This window comes from Sturnira hondurensis, unplaced genomic scaffold (assembly GCF_014824575.4).
Source record: "Sturnira hondurensis isolate 20B ecotype Veracruz unplaced genomic scaffold, ASM1482457v3 Scaffold0021354, whole genome shotgun sequence".
In the NCBI taxonomy this organism is placed as follows: Eukaryota; Metazoa; Chordata; class Mammalia; order Chiroptera; family Phyllostomidae; genus Sturnira; species Sturnira hondurensis.
The window spans coordinates 24,472,545-24,495,158 of record NW_028093985.1 but is presented as its reverse complement, the minus strand read 5'-3'; the positions used below and the strand labels follow the sequence as shown (position 1 = coordinate 24,495,158).

Sequence of the window (22,614 nt, the reverse complement as noted above, 5' to 3'; positions counted from 1 at the left end):
AAATACCATCTTTATCATAAATTAGATGTCCCTGTAAGTATGAGGTTTTTTCTTATCTGTCTAATCTATTATCTGATATGTTTTTCTATTTCATGCCAATACTACAATGTTTTAATAACTAAATAAAAATAACTAACTTAACTAAACATAACTAGTTATATTTAACAACTAAAGCTTTATCATGATTTTCAATTTGGTTGAATAAGTCCCTACTCATTACTATCCATTAAATATCAGGGGCTGTTTTACAAAATTACTTTCTAAATATATTTGATAATCTCAGGTTATAATCCCAGCATTTTGATTTGAATTACTTAAATTTATGTGTCAAATTGAGAATAATTGTTATTTTTCCATGCAAGAATGTGGTATGTTGCTTTATTCTCTCTGCTTTTATTTTATAAGTTTTTTTTATTGTTGTTCAATTACAGTTGTCTCCATTTTCTCCCAACCACTCTCCCCACCTCACCCACTCTCACCTCCCACCCTCAATTCTATCACCGTTTGGCTTTCTGCATGGGTCCTTTATGCATGTCCCTTGATGATCCTTCCCCTTCTTTCCCCTGTTATTGACCCTGACCCTCTGGTTATATTTTGCTTGCTTTGTTTTGTGGATTAGATTCCACTTACAGGTGAGAACATATAGTATTTGTCTTTCACTGCCTGGCTTATTTCACTTAGCATAATGCTCTCCAGTTCCATCCATGCTGTCATGAAGGGTATGAGCTCCCTCTTTCTTTCTGCTGCATAGTATTTCATTGTGCAAATGTACCACAGATTTTTGATCCACTCATTTACTGATGGGCACTTAGGTTTATGTCCTTCAATGAAGTTTTATGATTTTCTTTATTAAAGATACCCTATTAAGCTTATTCCTCCTGACTTTATGTATTTTGTTAGTTTTCCATGGAATATTTGTATTATTGCATTTGCTAACTATTTATTTTTATGGGGAGGAAATAATTAATTTCTAAATTTGTCGTATTTATGTTATACTAGTAAATTATTTGCTTATACATTGTAATTTTAATTTTTTAAATTTTAAAAAAAAATTTTATTTCTTATTTTTAGAGAGAGGAGAAGGGAAAGAGAAAGAGAGGGAGAGAAACAGCAATGTGTGGTTGCCTCTCACATGGCCCCCACTAGGGACCTGGCCCACAACCCAGGCATGTGCCCTGACTAGGAATTGAACCACAACCCTTTGGTTCACAGCCCTCACTTAATCCACTGAACTACACCAGCCAGAGCTACTTTGTAGTTTTTAAAGTTTATTTTTCTTAAATAAACTCAATTTAGGTACTCAATTACTTACACAAATATAATAATTATATTATGCAATATAATGCATATAGTTAGAGTATACAGCTGGGTTCAAAAGTGAAAACAAAATTTCTGAAAATTTTAATTGTTGAGGAAACTCATACCTCTAGTGAGAGTCTGAGGTCAAAACTCTCTAGGCATACGTGTGCCTACAGGATAACGGAAGTCAAGATTGCAACCCGGTGTCACCAGACTTTGGAATTAGTATCCATGAATAGTGTAGCAATGGGTAAGGAGTTGGCCCATTAATAAATCAGAATATTCTCCACATTCTAGGAGAGACAAGACCTATAAGCAAGCTACTCCTCAGGTGTCTGTTGGAGGTAGAGTCACTAGTGAGAAACTAGCACCTCCAAAACTGTAGTTCCTGAGGATGTGAGCCTTTTCCCACAATGGCTGGTTGAACAAGGTCTTACAGGTGTGTGAAACTGAAGGAAATGGTAGCTATGCAGAATGAACTTTCCTAAATCTCCACTCGAAATGATACAAAATAACTTCACAACTATGAAAATTTTCCACAAAATCATTCTTTGAGACAAAGAATGCTGAAATTGTAAAATAAGTATGAATAAAAAGAACAAATTTAAAAATCCCAGCACAGGATCCTTCATATTCCCATCCCACTCTGCCCTCTGTGAGGGTTTGTGGTTTACAAAGGTGCAGCAAGAAAAACTGAAGGGAAGTCAGAAGACAACGGCTTGACAAAGGATCCTGAGGGTGAGTAGTTATGATCGTTAGAAGGGTAACTCACTCTTAGTCTAAGAGCTCACAGAAGGGATTATAAGCCAGAGAGTTCACAATAAATGTGATTTAAAGGGTTAGCCATATAACTTAAAAGGAGTGTTTTCACTAAAGGTCTAGTTGCGTGATTTAAAGGGGCAAGAATGATTTTAAAGGAAAGATCAGAGTTAAAGGGATAGTCTTCCAAGTGCACAGCTTCTGTTGGAGAAAAAGAGTTAAAAAGATTTTAGAAATTACTATTACTCTTCACCACTTTAATGAACAGGGGAGAAGAAAAGGGCAATATTTAGGATCATACAGGACAAAAGGGAATGACATAATTGGAGGCCTCATAACAATTTATTCTCAGAAAAACAAACAATAGGGACAAATTAATAGAAAATGTTTCATTTTTCTGTCCCTGTTTCTTTTTCTGTTAGATTATGGCTTTGTCTGTAATAAAATGCACAAACTTGAAATCTTTCATTTGTTTTTATTAAAGCGATGAAGACAGTGGTAATAATGAACACTGGCTGCAGACTTGGTGGATTCGTTTTGTTTTTGTCTCGGTCATTGCATGGTCCACAATACTACCATTTTCATGCTTTCCAGAGCACATACGAGGTGACTGTAGTGATGTAATCTGTTATTAAGGGGCAGTAGGTTCCTCATCCTGCCCTCGTCTTCCATTCTCAGAATATATCTGCATTGCATTTCTCTTTGCTTGAAGATGCAGAGACAGGTGAGAGAGAGGTTTAGTTGGACAAATGAGCCCCACGTGGCCAACTACTGATTTATTTAAGTACTAGGCTTACATTAGCACATATTTTTTGTTTTTGTCATTTATTTTTAACATTAATAGTTGTTCATTTTAAAAATCTGTTAGATATGGAGTTCATAAGTTTTGTCAAAGAAAGAAACATATTTACATCTATTTACCTAGCTTTATTTAATACATGTACTACCACATAGAATCACTGTTAGCTAAAATGGTAACTATTGAAATTCTTTTAAAAACACTAAAAATACATGTAACATTAGAGAAATCAAATATTCTATTAATGGTAGAACATTTCATTGGCACAAAATACTTTTAGTAATATCAAAAGTTACTCTTCCATATTTTAGGCCTGAGCTGTCAAATACTGTGGTAACTTGCCACATGTGAATATTGAAATTTTACACTAAATTATGTTAAAAACTCATTTGCTCAGTCATAGGAGATACTTAGGAGATACATAGGAGATGCTTTCAGTATCTATGTGGCTTAGTGGCTTAGTGGCTATAGTAGTGCACAGTGTAGACATGGAACATTTTCATTATAACAGAATGTTCTTTAAGATAGTACTATTAGAAAAATGTAACTTTTACTTAATTAGATTGACTTCAGCTTGTTCAAAAATAGCTCACTTGTCATTCCAAGAGAAACAAATTTTTATAGGATGTGTATGTGTGCTTATATATGTGTTTTTGTTATTTGAATATGTCAGAAGCTTCTTTTGCTTATTAACAACAGGTACAGCAAAGATCAACTCTGGGAAACATAAGAAGGTTCATTTGTTGGATAGCAAATACAAAGATCAGGAATCCGAAGCTAGTATCAAAGATTTATTTGCTTCTGTTTGGGTAAAGTAAAATATTTTGCATGAATAAGCCCATTAAGTTGACTTGTAAAATTTATTAATAGTGAATTAAGAAAATAATCATAAACTGTTCAACTTAAACCTGAGTGGGACTTTTGAAATCTTTTTATAAAAAAATTGTTGTTCAAGTACAGTGTCCTGCCTTTTACCCCCAGCCCAGCCCACCCCCACAGCTCTCCCCACCTCCCTCTCGTTTCCACCCCTTGTTATTGTCCATGTGTCTTTATACTTGTTCCTGCAAACCATTCACCATTTCCCCCTGAAATTCCCTCCTCTTCATTAACCTCTTTATTTTATGGGTAATGAAAAATAGGACCTAGCTTACCTAAGAAGTATTTTCAAGAACTTGGCTAGTGTCAGGGACTGATACCAAGGGTTTTCATTTTTCTATTTTTATTATATTATTTTGTGTTTATTTTTTCCTGCTGAAATATAGGTTTTAACATTATATATCTTTTAATTATGTTTAAATAACTTAGAATTCTAGAAGTTAAAAATATTCTAACAAACTTATTTTATTGAAAATATCTCAATATCGAATGGAGAAGAACTCTGTTACTCTAGGTGAGAAACAAGGTGTACAATGCAGACACAGTGGGGTTAAAGACACCAACTTCTAAATAATGATTCTGCATTCCATTTGTTTTCTATTCACAACTTCGTCTTTTATGTTGCCTGTAGAATTGTATTTCTCACGTGTAGACTTCATCTAGTCATTTCCCAGATTACTCGGTAGATTAATCTACCAAGTAATACTCTTTTCATACTCTTTTACCCTTCACAACAATGTCAACTGAATTTCCCCACCTCATTTCAGAATTTTATCCCTCTCTCCCCAACCTTCCAGCCACTTATTCTTTCATGGATGTATTAGGTACTTTTATAGTTCTGTGCCTTTGTAGATGATAATCTCTCAACTTCTTCTCCATTCAAAAAAAGAAACTCTTTGTCAAATCTTATCTTACATGATTTTCTCCTTTAGTACTGCTTTCATAGATATTTGTTCAAAATGTAGTATAGAAAAATATAACACATATATATGGGATAAACATATACATAGTGCTTTTTATTATATTAGTNGCCACTTATTCTTTCATGGATGTATTAGGTACTTTTATAGTTCTGTGCCTTTGTGGATGATAATCTCTCAACTTCTTCTCCACTCAAAAAAACTCTTTGTCAAATCTTATCTTACATGATTTTCTCCTTTAGTACTGCTTTCATAGATATTTGTTCAAAATGTAGTATAGAAAAATATAACACATATATATGGGATAAACATATACATAGTGCTTTTTATTATATTAGTCTAATTCTTCTTAAAGTGAACAGATATGTTGTATAAAATCACAAATTTTTTTCACTTGCTTTCATTCAAACACAGAAGTGTTTATATTTTTATTAATTCACAGATCATTCCTAGTAATGGGTTGTATATTATTCAGATTTTTATTTAATTTTCTACCAAAATATTAGATGTGTATATTTTAATAATCCAGAAATAAATTAAGTATAACCCCTTTCATATTGTGAAAAATTAAGACATAGTTAAAAACACTTTTCAGAAAATTTAATTATGAACATTATAAGTTAGCTTTTTTTAAAGATAATTGCTATGCAACAAACAAAAATAAGCTAATTCCAATACCTCTCTCGGAAATAGTGTTTTGATTATTGTTAGGATACCAAAAAATATAATGCCTTGTTAACAGTCGTAGACTTTTGACTGACACCTACCTGTCTTGGTAAGTAACTAGAAAACATCTTAATACTTTAAAAAATTTTTAGAAGCTTGCCTGGCTGGTATAGTTCAGTGGATTGAGCACAGGCCTGCGAAACACACGATCACTGTTCAATTCCCAGTCAGGGCACATGCCTGGGTTGCAGGCCAGTTCCCAGCAGGGGACTCATGAGAGGCAACCATACATTGATATTTCTCTCCTCTCCTTCCCTTCCCCTCTAAGGATAAATAAATAAAATCTTTAAAAAAAAGATTTTAGAAGCTTGGGGCTTTTAGAATATTAGAGTGAGGGACTTGGAAAATCTTCACCTTAAAAATACGGTAGCTGAAACTGGCAAAATTTTTAGCAATCATTTAAAAATTCTGGAAATTAGGACTATACTCTCAGAATCACAGATCTGATTTATCAGAAATCTTTCTACTTACCCTAATTCCGAAAGCACAATTACAGAGAAGATTCTGCATGTGTCACTGACTTGTACATTTGGTGCATGGTAGGTGCCTGCCCAGTGAGAAAGGAAGACTAGGAAAATCATAAATAACATTTTGATATTCCTAACACATTGCCAAAGGTGGCCAAGAGCAAGACATTTGTCAAAAGTGAGGTTGTCTTTCTTTAAGCCCACCTGAACTTTATGTAAACAATAATTTGAGAAATTCTTATTTTCAGCTTTCAAGTAAGAATCAGAATATAATTAAAGTGAAATACTTGTCATTCTTTTAATTTTTTTATTACAACCTGATAGAACCATACCCATCTAATTTTTAAATGAGTAGAAGTTAACAGTTGTTAAAGTCAACCATTTAAAAGGGCCCTTAGACGATTTGGGGTGCGTTATTATTTTATATGCCTTAGATTGTATTCTATTAAAAATGGTTATAATAGTATATACCTTGTATATGTGCTTTGAAATAAATGTGTTTGTGTATGTGAGGTGCTTAGAACCATGATTGGCACATAGTAATAAATATGTGTTATTTTAGTTTTACTTATTTCTGGTTTTTTTTTTTTAATTGTGTAGTATCACTGTGTTAGGTATTGAAGATACAATAGTAACTAACCCCCATGCCTTTATGGAGCATATGGTCTTGTATGAGTCTCAGATTTTTAAAAAATGGACTAACAACAACTAATTAACAGTTGTTAATCCTTTGTGAAGTCTAGTTTAGATGTGAGAGAAAGAAAGCTTAACTGAACGGGGAACATTTAAATGAGGGAACCTGAAGCATGATAAGGAATAATCTATGTGAAGGATAGTTGTTAATTAGATACCAAGCCCAAGAGACTCAGGTGGAAAGACTTTAAGTCAGCAAAGATTTGGGTATGTTAATGAAGATTTTTGTGGCACATGGTAAGAAGAACTTTAGATTTTATTCTTAAGGCAATAGGAAGTAACTAATATACTTTAAGTGAGGGAATAATTTGAACATGAGAATAACTTTTAAACATGACTGTGTACAGACTAGATTACAATGGGAAGAGAATTGAAAAGGCAGTGCAATTTGGGCATTGTCTCAGGAAGTTTTCCCTGGGTCCTATAAGTGGTTGGTTTTTTTGTTCAGCTGTAGTATATACCAATTGCAGGAATCGATTAAAGAATCACTCGACATTTATAAAATTCAGGGCTACTGACAATGGTTTGTGTAAGAAGAAGACCAAAAAAATAAAAATAATCTTCCAGGTATCAACTTGGCCTGAGCTTCTAGAGTCTTAGAAAATAAATAAATAAATAAATAAATAGCCTAAAATATGGGGAAGCTAATGTACTAAACTCTAGACACAGGCATGTGATATTAAGCTCCAACAGGAAGGCCCATGCGTCTAGGCCCTTGCTTTTAACATTGTGCCAAGTTGAGTTCCAGAAAGAAAACAGAGGAATAATGAGCCATATTCTAGGGAGCCAACTAGATTAAAAGAAACTCCCAGTGTTTGTTTCATGGTTTTAGCACTTGCCAAAGATGAGTTTCTCAGCAGAGCATATCTGTTAAACCATGTTGGTGAAGTGAAAGTTGAGCATGTCTTCCCTGATAATAAAGGAGTCAGCCAGTTTTGCCTACTAGGTTGGTGTTTACTTGTGAGTCAGTTAAACAATGAAAATAATTAAAGGATTCATGCAGGAAAAGTGGAGTTCAGCAGAATTCATAGATATAATACCTTATCAAGTAAGGGCAAGAGATGCTATGACTTTCTGCGAATGAGTAAGAAGTAGAATTCTCCATGAGCTTATGCTTCTCTGCGATAATCTCATAGGCAGACCCATGTCAGGGTCTGTTACTTTGGCCTAAGCCAAAAAGCCAGGTCGCACACTAGAAACTGACCACCTAGTAATCATCCTTTTCTTCTTTGATAAAAAAATCTTAGACAGGGCCATCTCTAGCCTTCTCTTTGTGATCCATGGTTTATCCAAGAAGTAACAAGGCAAGCAGTAAATCAGGTCCCTCCTAATCCACAGGTTCTGGCCTGTTTGCAGGCCTAACCACTAGTAGGACTACCCATTGGGGACATTATATAACATTTACTACTGCTGAGGTTTATGCAGATGTTCACATTTCTTTGATTCTAAGGCACACACTTTCTTCCCTTCACATTTTAACACCTTTGAAATTGGGTTGTGTGTTAAATTGATGGAGTCTCGAAATAACTATGTCAGGAACTCATTGTGACATAGCAGATATTGCCTAAGTATGGGCAAAGTTTGCCATTATTGTTCATATTTCTATTACTTTGATTCATAAAATTCAATGGTGATGCCCATATTGAGTGAAACTGCTTTTTTAAAGCTCTTTAAAAAGATGATGCAATGTTTATGTGTTGAATTATAAGGTTATTATATGTGTGGAAAGGCAGAGACAGTAATAGGACATAATTTTGACATTAGTAAAACAAATACTTGCTGTTTGGAAGAATGAACACTTGATCACATTTTCTTGCAAAGTAATATCCAAGTGTTCTATGGGATTTAAGTAAAGCATCCTCACAGTCGAGATAGCTTTATTGTCCCTTTATTGAGATATCTGCAAAAGGATTGCCTACCACACACCAGGCTCTGCAGTTGAATCAGGAATAAGTGGCGAGTACTTCTTAATAAATCTAATATATTTCAAAAGCTGATGAGATTGATAACTGCGTAGCAGGAGTTTTACATAAGGCACCATATCACAGTGTGGAAGTGACAGTATTATTTTTCCTTAGCAGTACATGAAATATTGGTGCCTATTATAATTGAGGGCATTGTAGATTCAATGAAATATGGTATTTCAATCTTTGTGAGACTCACTCTCTTTGGCTAAAAGCTTGCTATTATAACAACACTTACCTAATAGAAATGTAAGGTATGTCCAGGTCCTCTGTCCATTTTTTAATTGGATAAAACGCAGAATTTAAGTGACTCTATTCTTTCTTTATGTAGAATTTACAGGAGTAAAATATTATAGAAACTTGACTGCAATCCTAGTAAATTTTCTTTAGCATTGCTTAAATTATTTTTGGCTATTTTTAGCTAAATAAAAATATTTGCTAAGAAAGAATAAACTAAATAAAGTTAAGGGAAAATCTAGACAACTGGTTAATGATATCTACTTTTTTTTAATCTTTCTGGCAAACTGCCAGAAATACAAAAAGGGCTTTCCACTGGTGCCCTCACACCTGTTGCCTTGGTGCTAGAACCCAGGAGGAGTGAGTCTGTGTAAGTCTTAAGTCTGCTGTGAGTCCTTTAAAATCTTTCTGGCAAATCACCAGACCCACAAATAAAAATTACAAATGGTATGGACATCAAATTACAAATAAAAATGGTTCAAACCCTCCATGCCTTTCATGGTATCTGTATATTAGTGAATTATAAATTTCTGTTGGAGATATATATATATATAATATGCCATATTTTGACATGTATTATGCACACCCATGTTTTTTTGCCCAAACTTTCAGAAAAAAGGGCTTTTATTTTAATTGTTTAATTCAATTATTTATTTATTTATATTTAGATACTTCTTTTTGTATTACAAAGGAATTTGAGCATTGATTTTTGAACATATTATGGTACAATAAATTTTATGCAACAAACAATTACAAAACACAAGAACAGATATAAGGTATAAGAAACTTTTTGTACTGGAAACAGATTAGTACTATTCATGTATAATGCACACCCTAACTTTTCCCTCAAAAATTTGGGTAAAAAGTGCACATTAAACACAGCAAAATACAGTGTGTGTGTATATATATATTTAATTCAATTTACACTAGGAAAGGTTAAATTTTTGTAGGTTGGTTTTTAACGTAAGAGTGAATATCTGTTCCTCTTTAGCTAAAATAAATAAAATAATCCACATGTAACTTTTTTATTTCAGATACTGATTAAGAGTCCAGTCTTTATATGCCTGTCTTTGACCAAAGCTTCAGAATCTTTACTTATGATTGGAGCTTCTGAAATTTTGCCTAAATATCTAGAAAATCAGTTCATATTAAATCCTCATCAGGCAGCTACAATTTCAGGTAACCTTCCTGCTCATTGAACTCATTTTGAAATTTTAATGTTTCCTTATATGCATTTATAAAACATTTCAAAAAGGAGAAAGTAGATGAGTAGTAGTAGTTGCTCAGATGTTAAATACCTAAATATCCTTTGCTCAAATTTTAAAAAAATGAACAATCTGTCATTATTGCATCAACATTTTAAAATATAATTTATTGATTATGTTATTACAGTTGTCCCGGTTTTCCCCCCTTGTCCCCCTGTATCCAGCACCCCCCATTCCCTCTAGCAATCCCCCTCCCTTAGTTCACCTCTATGGGTCAAGCATATAAGTTTTTTGGCTTCTCCATTTCCTATACTGTTCTTAACATCCCCCGTCTATTCTGTACCTACCAATTATGCTTCTTAATACCTGTACCTTTCCTCCCATTCTCCCTCTTTCTCCCCCTCCCAACTGATAACCCTGAAAATGATCCTCATATCTATGATTCTGTTTCTGTTCTGCTTGTTTGCTCAGTTTGCTTTTTAGAGTCAATTGTTGTTAGTTGTGAATTTATTGCCATTTTAATGTTCACAGTCTTGATCTTCTTCCTTTTCGTAAATTAGTCTCTAACATTTCATATAATAATGACTTTTTAATGATGAGCTCCTTTAGCTTTACCTTGTCTGGGAAGCACTTTATCTGCCTTTCTATTCCCAGTGATACTTTTGCTGGGTAGAGTAATCTAGGTTTTAGGTCCTTGCTTTTGAGCACTTTGAATATTTCTTTCCAGTCCCTTCTAGCCTGCAAAGTTTCTTTTGAGAAATCAGCTGATAGTCCTATGGGAACCCCTGTGTAGGTAGCTATCTGCTTTTCTCTTACTGCTTTTATGTTTCATTCTTTACCTTTAACCTTTGGCATTTTAATTATGATGTGTCTTGGTGTGGACCTCTTTGCATCCATCTTGTTTGGGACTGTATGTGTGTCCTGAACTTGTGTTTCTATTTCCTTCAACAAATTAAGAGGTTTTATTTAATTATTTTTTTCAAAAAGATTTCAATTTCTTGCCCTTTCTCTTCTTCCCTGTGGTTCCAATGTTGGTATGTTTGAAGTTGTCCCAGAGGCTCCTTAGCCTATCCTCATTTTTGTAAATTCTTTTTTCTACTTGTTTTGATTTAATGCTTTTTCTTCCTATGTTACAAATTGTTGATTTTATTCTCAGCTTCATCCCCTCCACTGTTGGTTCCCTGTAAATTTTTCTTTATTTCACTTAGTGTAATCTTCATTTTTGCCCAATTCTTTTTTATGCTGTTGAAGTACCCCAATGAGTTTCTTGAGCATCTTTGTAACCAGTATTTTTAACTCTTGTATGTGATAGATTGCTTATGTCCTTTTTGTGTAGTTCTTTCTCCAGAGTTTTGTTTTATTCTTTCATATGGGCCATATTTCTTTGTCTCTTCATTTTGACAACCTCCCAGCATTTGTTTCTGTGTATCAAGCAGTGCTTCTTTGACACCCTGTCTGAATAGCATGGTCTATTGTAGAAAAGCTCATCCGTAAGTTAGATGGGCCAGAGCCTTAGGTCATTCACAGGGCAGGGCAACCAGTGTTGCCATTCTGTGTCTCTGAGTGTGGGAGGGCTCAGAAAAGGACTATGGCTGCTGCCTGGCCTCTCGAGTTTTGTCCAGGAGGAAGCTGTCTCCTGGCACTTGCTCTGATGCCAGTCACTTCAGTTTCTCCCTGCATGCCACTGGTGCCTTTACATCTGCTGTCCTGATGCTAGAACCCAGAGGGAGTGAGTCTGTGTAAGTCCTAAGTCTGAAGTGAGTCCTTTAGATAGAGTAGTATTATGTATATATAAATAAAATTTGTCAGATTGAGGAGAAAAATCTACTATACCTTAAATGTGAAGACATGAAGAGGTTGAAAGTCAAAGGATGAAAAAAGTTGTATTATATGAACACTAACCAAAACAAAAGGTGGTGTAACTATAGTAATTTTTTTTATTTTATTGTTGTTCAAGTACAGTTGTGTGCATTGTCCCTCCACCAAGCTCCCCACCTTAGCCATTCCCACCTCCCTCCCCTGATTCCACCCCCTTTGGGTTTGTCCATGTGTCCTTTATAGTTGTTCCTGAAATCCCTCCCCCCTTTTTTTCCATTGTCCCCTCCCACCTCCCGTCTGGTTACTGTTAGACTTTCATAATTTCAATGTCTCTGGTTATATTTTGCTTGCTTATTTGTTTTGTTGATTACATTCCACATGCAGATGAGGTCATATGATATTTGTCCCTTACCGCCTGGCTTATTTCACTTAGTATAATGTTCCCCAGTTCCATCCATGTTGTTGCAAAGGGTAGGAGCTCCTTCTTTCTTTCTGCTGCGTAGTATAAGAGTCCTAGAGGAAAATGTAGGCAGGAAAGTCTCATATATTCCACATAGCAGTATCCTCACTGATATGTCCCCTAGAGCGAGGGACATAAAGGAAAGAATAAACACATGGGATGTCATCAAAATAAAAAAGAGAAAACAGCTTTAAAATGAAAAGAGAATGAACTGTATGTGAAAACATATTTGCTGATGATACTTCGGACAAGGGCTTGATCTCTTAAAAAAACTATAGTAATTTTGAATATAGTATTCTTCAAAGCAAGAGGCATTACTTGGTATAAAAAGAAATAATCTATTATGTAAGAAGAGTCAACTAGTGAGGTAGGTAATATAGTTATACATGTGTATGCCCTCAACAACATGACTTAATTTGCAGAAAACAAAAATTGAGTTAATTAGGTATTAGTGATATTAGGTCACTTAGATATCTTTATGAAAAATAAATAAATCTTGACCTCTTCTTCACTACATATACAAATACAAATTCTGGATGGATTGTAGATCTAAATGTGAATGATAAAACAATACAGCTTTTCAGAATAAGGTATAGGAAAAGATCTTCATAGCTTCAGAAAAGACAAAGATTTTAAAAATAAGACACAAATCATATAACTCTAAAGAAAAATAAGTGGTTTTACATTAAAATTAAGAATTCCTGCTCATTAAGTGTCAGCATAAAGAGTGAAAATGCAAACATGATCTTTTTGTAGAAATAATCTATGAAGGATTTATGTGCAAATATATAAAATATTTGATAATAATAAAAAGATAAATAATCCAATAAAATAGATAAAATACTTGAACAGGCATTCTATAAAATATGCTGTCAATTGGCCAGTATTCATAAAAATCTGAATACATATATATCCCCTAACCCAGAAATTTCATTCCTGGTCACATATGTTCCTTTCTTCAAAATATGGCCAACAGAAATGCACATTAATTTTAAATTTTAAAATAGCACAATTCACAACATCACAGTGAATAAATAAATTGTGGTGTGTGCATATACACTTCTATTCAGCAATGATAGGACATGATCATTTGTTATATACAAAAACATGGGTGAATTTTTCAAGCATGATGTCAAACGAAAGGAGTCATAATATATGTATAGTTCGAGGCCCATATTTTATAAAATTCTGTAAGTACATGGAAGAGCCTGTGGATCTTTTGGTAATGTTCAATATTTGACCCAGTGGTGGTTACATATGTTATGTTCACTTTGAAAATTCATCGATATGTACAATTGTGATTTGTGTACTTCTTGTTACCTCAATAAAAATATTTATTAAGATAAAAATTGGTTGAAAGTTCCGCACATTGTGGTTAAATTTTCAACTGTTTGGTTTTCTTTTAGGGTAGTCTTTCAAGGATCCAGGTTTACTTATTGAAACCCCAGTATCCAGTATTTTCTTATTGCTTAGGGCAGTGATTTTCACCTTTCTCATCTCATGGGACACATAAATTAATTACTAAAATTCTGTGGCACACCAAAACATGTATTATATTTTTGCCGATCTGACAAAAAATAGGTTTAATTTTGACTCATTCACACTTGATGGCTGTTGTTGTGTTGGCTGTTGTCGTTTTTTTTTTTTTAATTTGACAGTCTAAGGGAAAAGAGGTCAGTGCCCCTGACTAAATAGTCAGGTATTGCATGTTTTAAAAATCATTGTGGCACACCAGTGTGCCTCAGCATACTGAACGAAAATCGCTGGCCTAGGGCAGTAAGCCTGACAGCCAGTGGTTTTCTTACCTGAGTTGGGTTCTCAAGTTTTCTGCTCAGAGATGCAGTTGGTTTTCACAAATCTACAGTTTTCAAGTTCAGATTGAATAAATCTAGACTCTTCTTGGTCAATCACATGGCAGGTAGGTGAGAATAGGAATTTTGAGGATCAAACATTTTATATAGACTGCCATCCAATCCTCTATCTCACTGTTTTCATTGGTACCTACTGCCTTTAACTTCTATAAATCTCGGGTGAAATGTGGTTTGCCTCTTCTTGATTTCCTTACCAGCAGGCTTATTCCTTATCCTCTGAAATCTCCTCATTCAGTTCCAATTCTCAGAATTTTCTGGATAAATATTGCCCCTCTGTATTTTTTTGCCTCCTAATAAATAAATTTGTCTGTAAATGTCTGCCTTTTAACAAGCATTTATATAATGTTTACTCTATGACTAGATGCTGTTCTAAGCACTTAAATATTAACTCATTTAATTCTCCTAACAACCTTATGATGGAGGTATCATCATTTATAGATTTTCTTTAGTAGCATGTCATGCATTTAAATATAATTTTATTATTGCTCAGTTGTAACTATTTTTCATTTTCATCACCACATTTTTATTTAATCCATGAATTATTGAGAAGAGATTTTTAGTTGCTAAATAAATGTTTTTGTTTATCTTTTAAAATAACATTGTTCAAATCTATTAATATTTGTAATATCTTTAATAGTGTTACAAGCCGTCTGCTTTGAGAAAGCTGAGTTAAAATACTACTTTGTTTATGAATTTTTAATTTTCTTGAAATCTGGGTGGTTAAGTAATTTATTTTATACAATCTTATGATCTATTTTCATTATACATATTTTTTGCTACTTTGTTTTTTTTTTAAGATTTTATTTATTTATTTATCTTTGGAGGGGAAGGAGAGAGGGAGAGAAACATCAATGTATGGTTGCCTTTCACGCGTCCCCTGCTGGGAGTTGGCCTGCAGGGAATTGGTCTGCAACCCAGGCATGTGTCCTGACTGGGAATCGAACCGTGATCCTCTGGTTCGCAGGCCTGTGCTCAATCCACTGAGCTACACCAGCCAGGGCATTTTTTGCTACTTTGATTACAAACTTTGCTTTTAAAAATATCAAACTCAATAAAGTATTTTTAATAGTTTAATTTTATTTATTTAGTATTGTGAACTTTAATTTTAACTTATTTGTATTTTTTATTACCCTTCTATTTTTATTTTTTTATTTCTTACTATCTTTTCTGCTTTCAATGGTCTTATTTTGTATTCATTATCCTTCTTTGGTTTAGGAAATTTTAACTCCCTACTGACAGCTCGCTACCCCTACTTTTCAGGAGCATGTGTGTGCATGTGCATATGTGTTTGGTCTAGGTTAATTTTATCTTTTTAAAAATTAGCTATAATTAAAATTAGTTTTCAAGCAGCATGCTTTTTGGCAGCTTATAATTTTTGCTTTAGTTTTTATGTTATGAATTTCCCTAGCTCATTTCTTTATGTGCAAGATGGATGTAATTATTTAATGTGTACTCCTTAGTAGTTGAAGTGTACTTTTATTCCCAGGATTAACACTTTTTAAATCATGGAACAGTCCTCTTTCTCAGTTATAGTTTTTCAAATATTGTTTTTCTGCTATACCTGTCATTGTATTTCTCTCAACTGCTGTAAAACATTTTATGGAGCTTCTTATCCTTTTATCACTGCATTTTAAAACAAAGTTTATTTTTTGAATTGTTTTATGTTTACAGGAAAAAAATGAAGATAATGCTAGTTTCTATATATGTACACCAAAATTCCATTTTCTAAATGTCTTGCATTAGTATGATAGAATGGTTAGGACTACTGAACCAATACGCTTTTTTAAAAAAATTACATACTGAATGAATAACACAATGCCTTCTTGTAATTTCTCTAGTCTGGAATTTGAGTTTTCCTTTTAACAGTTATAATTTTAAATACCTAGGGTTTTTTTTTTGTTCTATTCTTAATCCACCTGCTCTTATTTTTCATTACTTCTCTTATTATTTTATTTTTTACTTTATGGAAGTTACACTGTCATTAACCTTTTTGAGTATTCTAAAATTATTTACAATGTGTCAGAGAATTTCATGACATAAATTTAATCTGGTGTTAATAAGATTTTTGTTTGTTTTTACCTTATATTTCTCTTCCCATTTTCCTATTTAAATCTACCATTTCTATATGTTTGGAACAGAGGGGGTTCCTATTTTCATCTGATTGATTATTTTCTAATTATGTTTCTTCCTCTCCTCCTCCTCTTTTTCTTTCTCATGTTTACCCCTTTGTAATCTCTTAGACTTCATAGAAAAGAAAGTCGCGTCTCCTAATGGCTATTCTACGAGTCCTGTTTTGTTGTGAGATTGTTGATATTGTCCATACATTCACAGAATCAGTGAGTGACTTGGTAATGAATCTCCATGTATTCTTGTCACTATGGGAATGCCTCTTGCTATAAAACGTTAATCCAGGCAGCTATCCAATAATAGCACTCAATAAAACAATTCTCATCTTCTAGTTCACATGGATGAAGTTTTAGGTTTGCCTTAGATATCATTACCACATAAGAGCAAAATTTAACAGCTATGCCCTAAAGCCCATTAGGCTGATAGTGTCAGCCCCACTCACAAATTTGTATTAATTGTAAGGTTTAGGTTTGTTGAGTTGTTTATCATGGCTTTAAATTCTCTGTCTTTTTATTTAAATATATGTTTTCTATATGTTTAGAGCAGAGGGGATTGCATCAATGTATGAATTTTCTGTACTCTCTTTAGTTGGCTATTTTTAATTGTGTTTTCTTTTCTCCATTTTTAAGGACTTATTATAATTCCAGGAGCTGCAATTGGAGAGTTTCTGGGAGGCGTCATTGTTTCCAAGTTACATATGTATTGTAAAGGCTATATGAGATTTGTAATGGTTACATCTGCTATATCACTTGTACTGGTTGTGTTTGCACTTTATGTACACTGTAATCCCATACCATTTGCTGGAATCAATGAAAATTATGGCGGGTAAATAGAATTTTATATATTATATATTTACTTCCAAACTCAACAATGTATTTTATACTCAATTAATGATTATCTAGTAACTTCTATATCTTTATCATTCTTGGAATTGTGGAACACAGAAATATAAAGCACAGTTTCATCTTTCACATTAAGGATAGAAATATAATAATGATGGCTGCTATATGATTGCTTATGCATTCACAAAGCACTGAAGAAAAAAACACATTGAAATGATTAGAACCTAGAAGCAAAATTCTGTAGTAAAAGTGGATAGCAACGTGGAAACAGCACTGTCTGTACAAAGTGAGTTTTACTTTGTGTTCCTGGATTGGTATGTCTGCCTTCCTAAAGACATCAAAGAATGGAACTGAAGTACATGTGAAAGTATGCATGAGTAATGTCTCCTTTAAGCTAAAAATGCAAAATCAAAGAACTGGGCAGAGATTGACATTAAATACAGGGGAACAGAACTGGAATTGGAAACCAACAGACTGAGCAAGTAAAACCAGTAAAGAAATTCCACTTCCAGCTACAATGGAGTAACTTATGGCAGATCAACACTCCCACTGAGAGTAACTAGAACAACTGAATAGAGTTCTAAACGATTTATTTATTTATTTATTTATTTATTTATTTTTTTTTTTTTAATGTCCTGAGAAAGGCACACTTTTGAGAGGAGAAGCAACTTTCTGCTGCTTCTCCCTGCCCCCAACCCCCGCCCTGTAGGCCAACTGAGGATATTTGCTAATTCTGTACATTGACAAGAAACTGAGAGTCTGGACAAAAGATTTGGGATCAAGCACTAGTAAGATGAGAAGAAACCAAGATAAATTTTTGACAGACCTATGAGAAAAAATTAAAGAATGGGGCAGGGCATAATATCAGAGAAAGAGGTAGGCAAATGAGATAACACTCTGTTGGGTTTTCACTCAATACATTTGCTAAGTTAGGAAGCTAAGAGACAGAAGTCTTGTAAAAGCAGAGAAAATGTTCAGTAGTATTATGATGGCCTTTACATAAGAGGTTAACATGCTGGGAGGTCAGAATGTACTAGGGATGAGAACTTGGGTTAACATAAGTTCTCAATATATTTGAAAGGCTAAGACCTAGAGTTAGGGCCTTTCCAGAGCACTATTGCCTAGCCAGGGGTTAATTCTGTCGTCAGTTGGGTTGATGTGGTCAGCCAGCACTCTGTCTAGCAGCAGAAAGAGACACCCTGAATTCAGAACAAAAGATAATATACAGAGCTGTAAACTGGCTTAGGCAAAGATTTGGATTAAAAAAAATTACTAGGCAAGCCAAGGGCATGGGCAAAAAGCTATGGGACAAAACAGACACTAGAATAGATCCACAGGGGATCCAGATATTGAATAGCATGGGTATTAACCCGTGGGTTGACTGACTATGTTTTTCTCAATAAATACATAGTCAGCACTCTGTGTCCCTGGGTTTCACATCTGCAGATTCCCACCCGTGAATGGAAAATAGTATTTTTGACCTACATTTAGGAATTCCCATATACAATGGATAAACTTAAGTTACACATCGATTTTCAACTGTGTGTGGGTTGGAGCCCCTAACCACCCCATCCTGTGTTCTTCAAGGGTGAACTGTGTGTATGTGTATTAGGTATGTATACAGTTGTGCTATATATATCTATACTGGTCTATTTATCTATACTGCTGCATGTTTTTGTATGGTCTGCAAGCTAAAGAGTGTTTCTCATTACAGTCTTTGTCTTCAAGTCAATTTTGCCTGATAAAAGTATAGCCACCTGAACTTTCTTTTGCTTTCTGTTTGCAGGGAGCATCTTTTCCCCCCTTTCAGTCTTTGTGTGTCCTCACACAGTATGTGAATCTCTTGTATGCAGCATGTAGATGGGTGCTGGTTTTGTAAAAATATATTCACCTATGTGTTCTGCTTAGAGAATTCTGCCCATTTACATTTAAAGTAATTATTGATAGATATGTACATATTGCCATTTTATCACTTTCTGGCTATTTTGTAGTTTCTGTGTTCTTTTCTTACTCTTCCTTTGTGACTTATTTTCGTATTGGTATAATTTGACTCCCTTCTCCTTACCTTTTAGGGGATTCCAAACTTTTAGTTTCTCTGGGCCACACTGGAAGAGGAAGAGTTGTCTTGGGCCACACATTAGATACACTGAGACACATAATTACAAAAAAAACCTTAATGTTTTAAGTAAATTCATGATTTTGTGTTGGGCCTCAGGTTGGACACCTCTGCTTATATATTTACTTAGGTTTTTGCTTTGTGGTTGCCATGAGGCTTACATAAAATGGCTTATTTTTGTATGAGTTTCTTTTTAAGTTGGGGACAAGCTAACTTAAATACATACTAGAGCTCTACATATTTACCTCCCCCCATTTTGTTTTTGGTGTTTGTATATTTTACCTTGTACAAGTATAAACATTAACAAATTATTATAATTCTATTTATTTTAATAACTTTTAACTAGATGGAATTATCTATAACTATATCCCTACTTATAATTGTAATAACTAGATTAATTTTATTAATCAGTCAAGCCAGAGCTCCTGAATGCCTCTCAGCCCTTTGCAATTGTGCAAGCCACCTTCTTTGTCTTTAAGGCTCCCAGTGGTAGAGAACGTATCGAGAACTGGCGGTGTCCCAAAGGAGAGTATTGCAGTCAGCACCTAGATGCAGATTAATTGGAAGCTGGATCCTTAGGCACTGAGAAGTATGTAGTTAGGACCCTTTTATGGAGAAACTGGGAAATGGGCTTTTTTGTTTGCTTCTTCTGTGCTGGGCCGAAGTGTACAGCTGTAGGGGGTGCTCCTGTGCTTTTTAATGACTTCTTTGTTTCCCAGCCCTATGGGACTCATGAACACAAGCCCCATTGGCTACCAGAGTCAGGTCTCTAAATGCCCATCCCTTGGGCAGCAGCTGCAAAAGCTGTGGGTACCTTCATCTGTGTAGGCTCCTTCTAGGGAGATAGTGACAGTTTAGAGCAGACTTAAGAGAGAAGGCAGAGATGGTGTCTAGTGACTTACTTGGTCTCAGGAGGATTGCAGGCAGCCCCTAGATGCCTGCTAAATTAGGAGCCTTACTCGAAGGTAGTATCTTGCGAAGTATGCAAACAGGTCTCTGTCAGGGAAATTCTGAGAGATCGGCTATTTTTGCCTATTACTTCCATGCTAGCTCTGGGGTTTATAGCCACAGTGAGTCCTGGAGAGACTGTTAGGAACTATTTCTTTACTACAGTCTTGTGGCCTCCTGGACACAAGGCCCATTGGCTTTCAGAACTTGGTAGTTAGGATGCCCGCCCATTCCTCAGGTGTGAGTCTGGAAAGTTGGTGTACCAGATGTGAGTTCCAAACACTGTGCTGCTCAGGAAGGAAGTTGGGAGCTGGGAGATCCTTCCTAATTATAGACTCTGTGCTGGGAATGGGGTTTACAGTGAGAGTGTGTCCCAGCTTTGCCTACCTGTTTCAGTGTGGGCACTGTGGATATTTTCTCATTTGCCCAATGTGTAAGAGTCACTCCTGAAATCCAGTTTCCTGGATTTCTTTTAGAGGAAATTTCTCCTTGTGTAGCTCTCCATGGGAGGCGGTGAGTTCAGGAGACTCCTATGTCAACAATTTGGATCAGACTGATAGTCTCAGCAAATGATGGTGAAGTAATAGAAAGTTTACATGCAAGGAAAAAAAAGGAAGGAAGGAAGAGTCTAGCTAGACACAGAATTTACACCTTTCACAAAAAAAATTAAGTCAAAATAGATCATGGACCTAAATATAAAATACAAAACTGTAAAACTTCTCAACAGTAACAAAATCTAAGGACAAAAATCTTAGGACAAAATCTAAGTAACCTTGGATTTGGTGATGACATTTTAAATACAACACCAAAAGAAGATGCATAAAAAAAAAGAAATACATTTGACCTTATTAAAATTAAAAGCTTTCCCTGTGAAAGATACAGTTAATAGAATTAAAGGATAAGCCACAAATTGGGAGAATATACAAGTATATCTGATAGAGGACATATCCAAAATATTAAAAGAACTTTTAAATCTCATTAATTTGCAAATAAATAACCCAACTAAGAATGGCCAATATATCTGAACAGATATTTCATTGAAGAAGATATACAGATTGTGATAAGCATATGAAGATAGGCCCAGTGTTGTATAACATTAGGAGGTTTCAAATTAAAACTATGAGATACCATAACATTATCTATCAGATGGCTAAAATTGTAAAAAATGACAAAACAAAATGCTAGTGACTATGTAGAGCAACAAGTACTCTTATTTACTGCCATTGGAAATATGAAATTGTAAGTGACTTTGGTAGTTTCTTACAAAGCTAACCATACTCACTATTGTTTTGGGAACTAACCATTTAGTTGGAACTCTTCAAAAAGGGGGTTTGAAGAAAGAAAATATCTAAAGAAGTCAAGTCCAGAATTTTAAAATTTCATATAAACTATAAATCTACAGATTTATAAAAAACTTCAGCAAGCCTTATCCTTGTTTATAAGAAACAAGAAGAATATTATACCATGGTTCATAATAATCAAATTGCTCAAAATAAGTGTAAAGAGAAAAATCTTAAAAGCAGCAAGAGGTGAACAAAATACTTTGTATACCAAGGGCCAAATATAAGGGTAACATAGATTTTTACATCAGGAACAATATAGGTAAAAAGACAGTTAAACAATATTTTTAAAGTACTGAAAAAAAGTCAACCTATAAGTCTATATTGAACCAGAATATCTATAAAAATAAAGAAATAATTTTAGACATAAAACTGTACATGATATACATGATATTGAAATGCTAAAGGAAGTCTTTCTGCTTGAAATAAAATAATAATAAGTGAAAATAAGAACTACACAAAGCAAAGGAGAGCAAAGGAAATGATTACTGTATAGATAAATATTTTTTTCTTATTTAAATCACTTCATGTAATTTTTAAAAACAGTATGAGTTTACATGAAATGCTATAATATGTGTTGGTACATGAAGTTAAAGATGTATAGAGTAAATTTTAAAGCAATCCCTAAAATAAAAATGAATCAGAGCTGATAAGCCAACATTAGAGTTAAAATAGCACTTCACAAAAGTATCTGTTTAATCTCAAATTAAGCAGAAAATAGGAAAAAAGAACAAAGAAGAGATAAAACTTAAAAGAGGATAGATTCAAAGCCAATCATAATATTAATTGCATTAAATATAAATGGTTGTGATACCTCAATAAGGCAGAAAATCTCCAGCTTGATTTTTCTAAGTAATTAATTAGTAGTCCAAAATTAACCAGCGATGATACAAAAGATTTGAATAACATTGCCAACTAGACTAAATTGACATTTGTAGAACTTTTTCAACGAACAAAGCAAAATATACATTCTTTTCAAGTGATGAAACACTTACCAAAGTAGATTGCTTTCTGTAAAACAAGACTTAATAAATTGAAAGGATCAAATCACACAATAGAATTAAATTTCTGACCATGATGAAATTAAACTAGAAATAAATAAATAAGAGATTTCTGGGATAAAACCTTAAATATTTGGAAACTAAAT

General features: G+C 34.0%; 1 protein-coding gene across 1 annotated transcript in view; it reads left to right on the top strand.

Annotated features, from left to right (window-relative positions):
- SLCO6A1 (solute carrier organic anion transporter family member 6A1) overlaps positions 1-22,614 on the top strand; it is a 103,535-nt gene that overhangs the window by 49,728 nt on the left and 31,193 nt on the right. The window contains exons 8-11 of the mRNA XM_037032412.1: positions 2,543-2,664; positions 3,557-3,666; positions 9,775-9,919; positions 16,851-17,046. Coding sequence (XP_036888307.1) covers positions 2,543-2,664; positions 3,557-3,666; positions 9,775-9,919; positions 16,851-17,046 — 573 coding nt within the window. The remainder of the gene's footprint in view (positions 1-2,542; positions 2,665-3,556; positions 3,667-9,774; positions 9,920-16,850; positions 17,047-22,614) is intronic.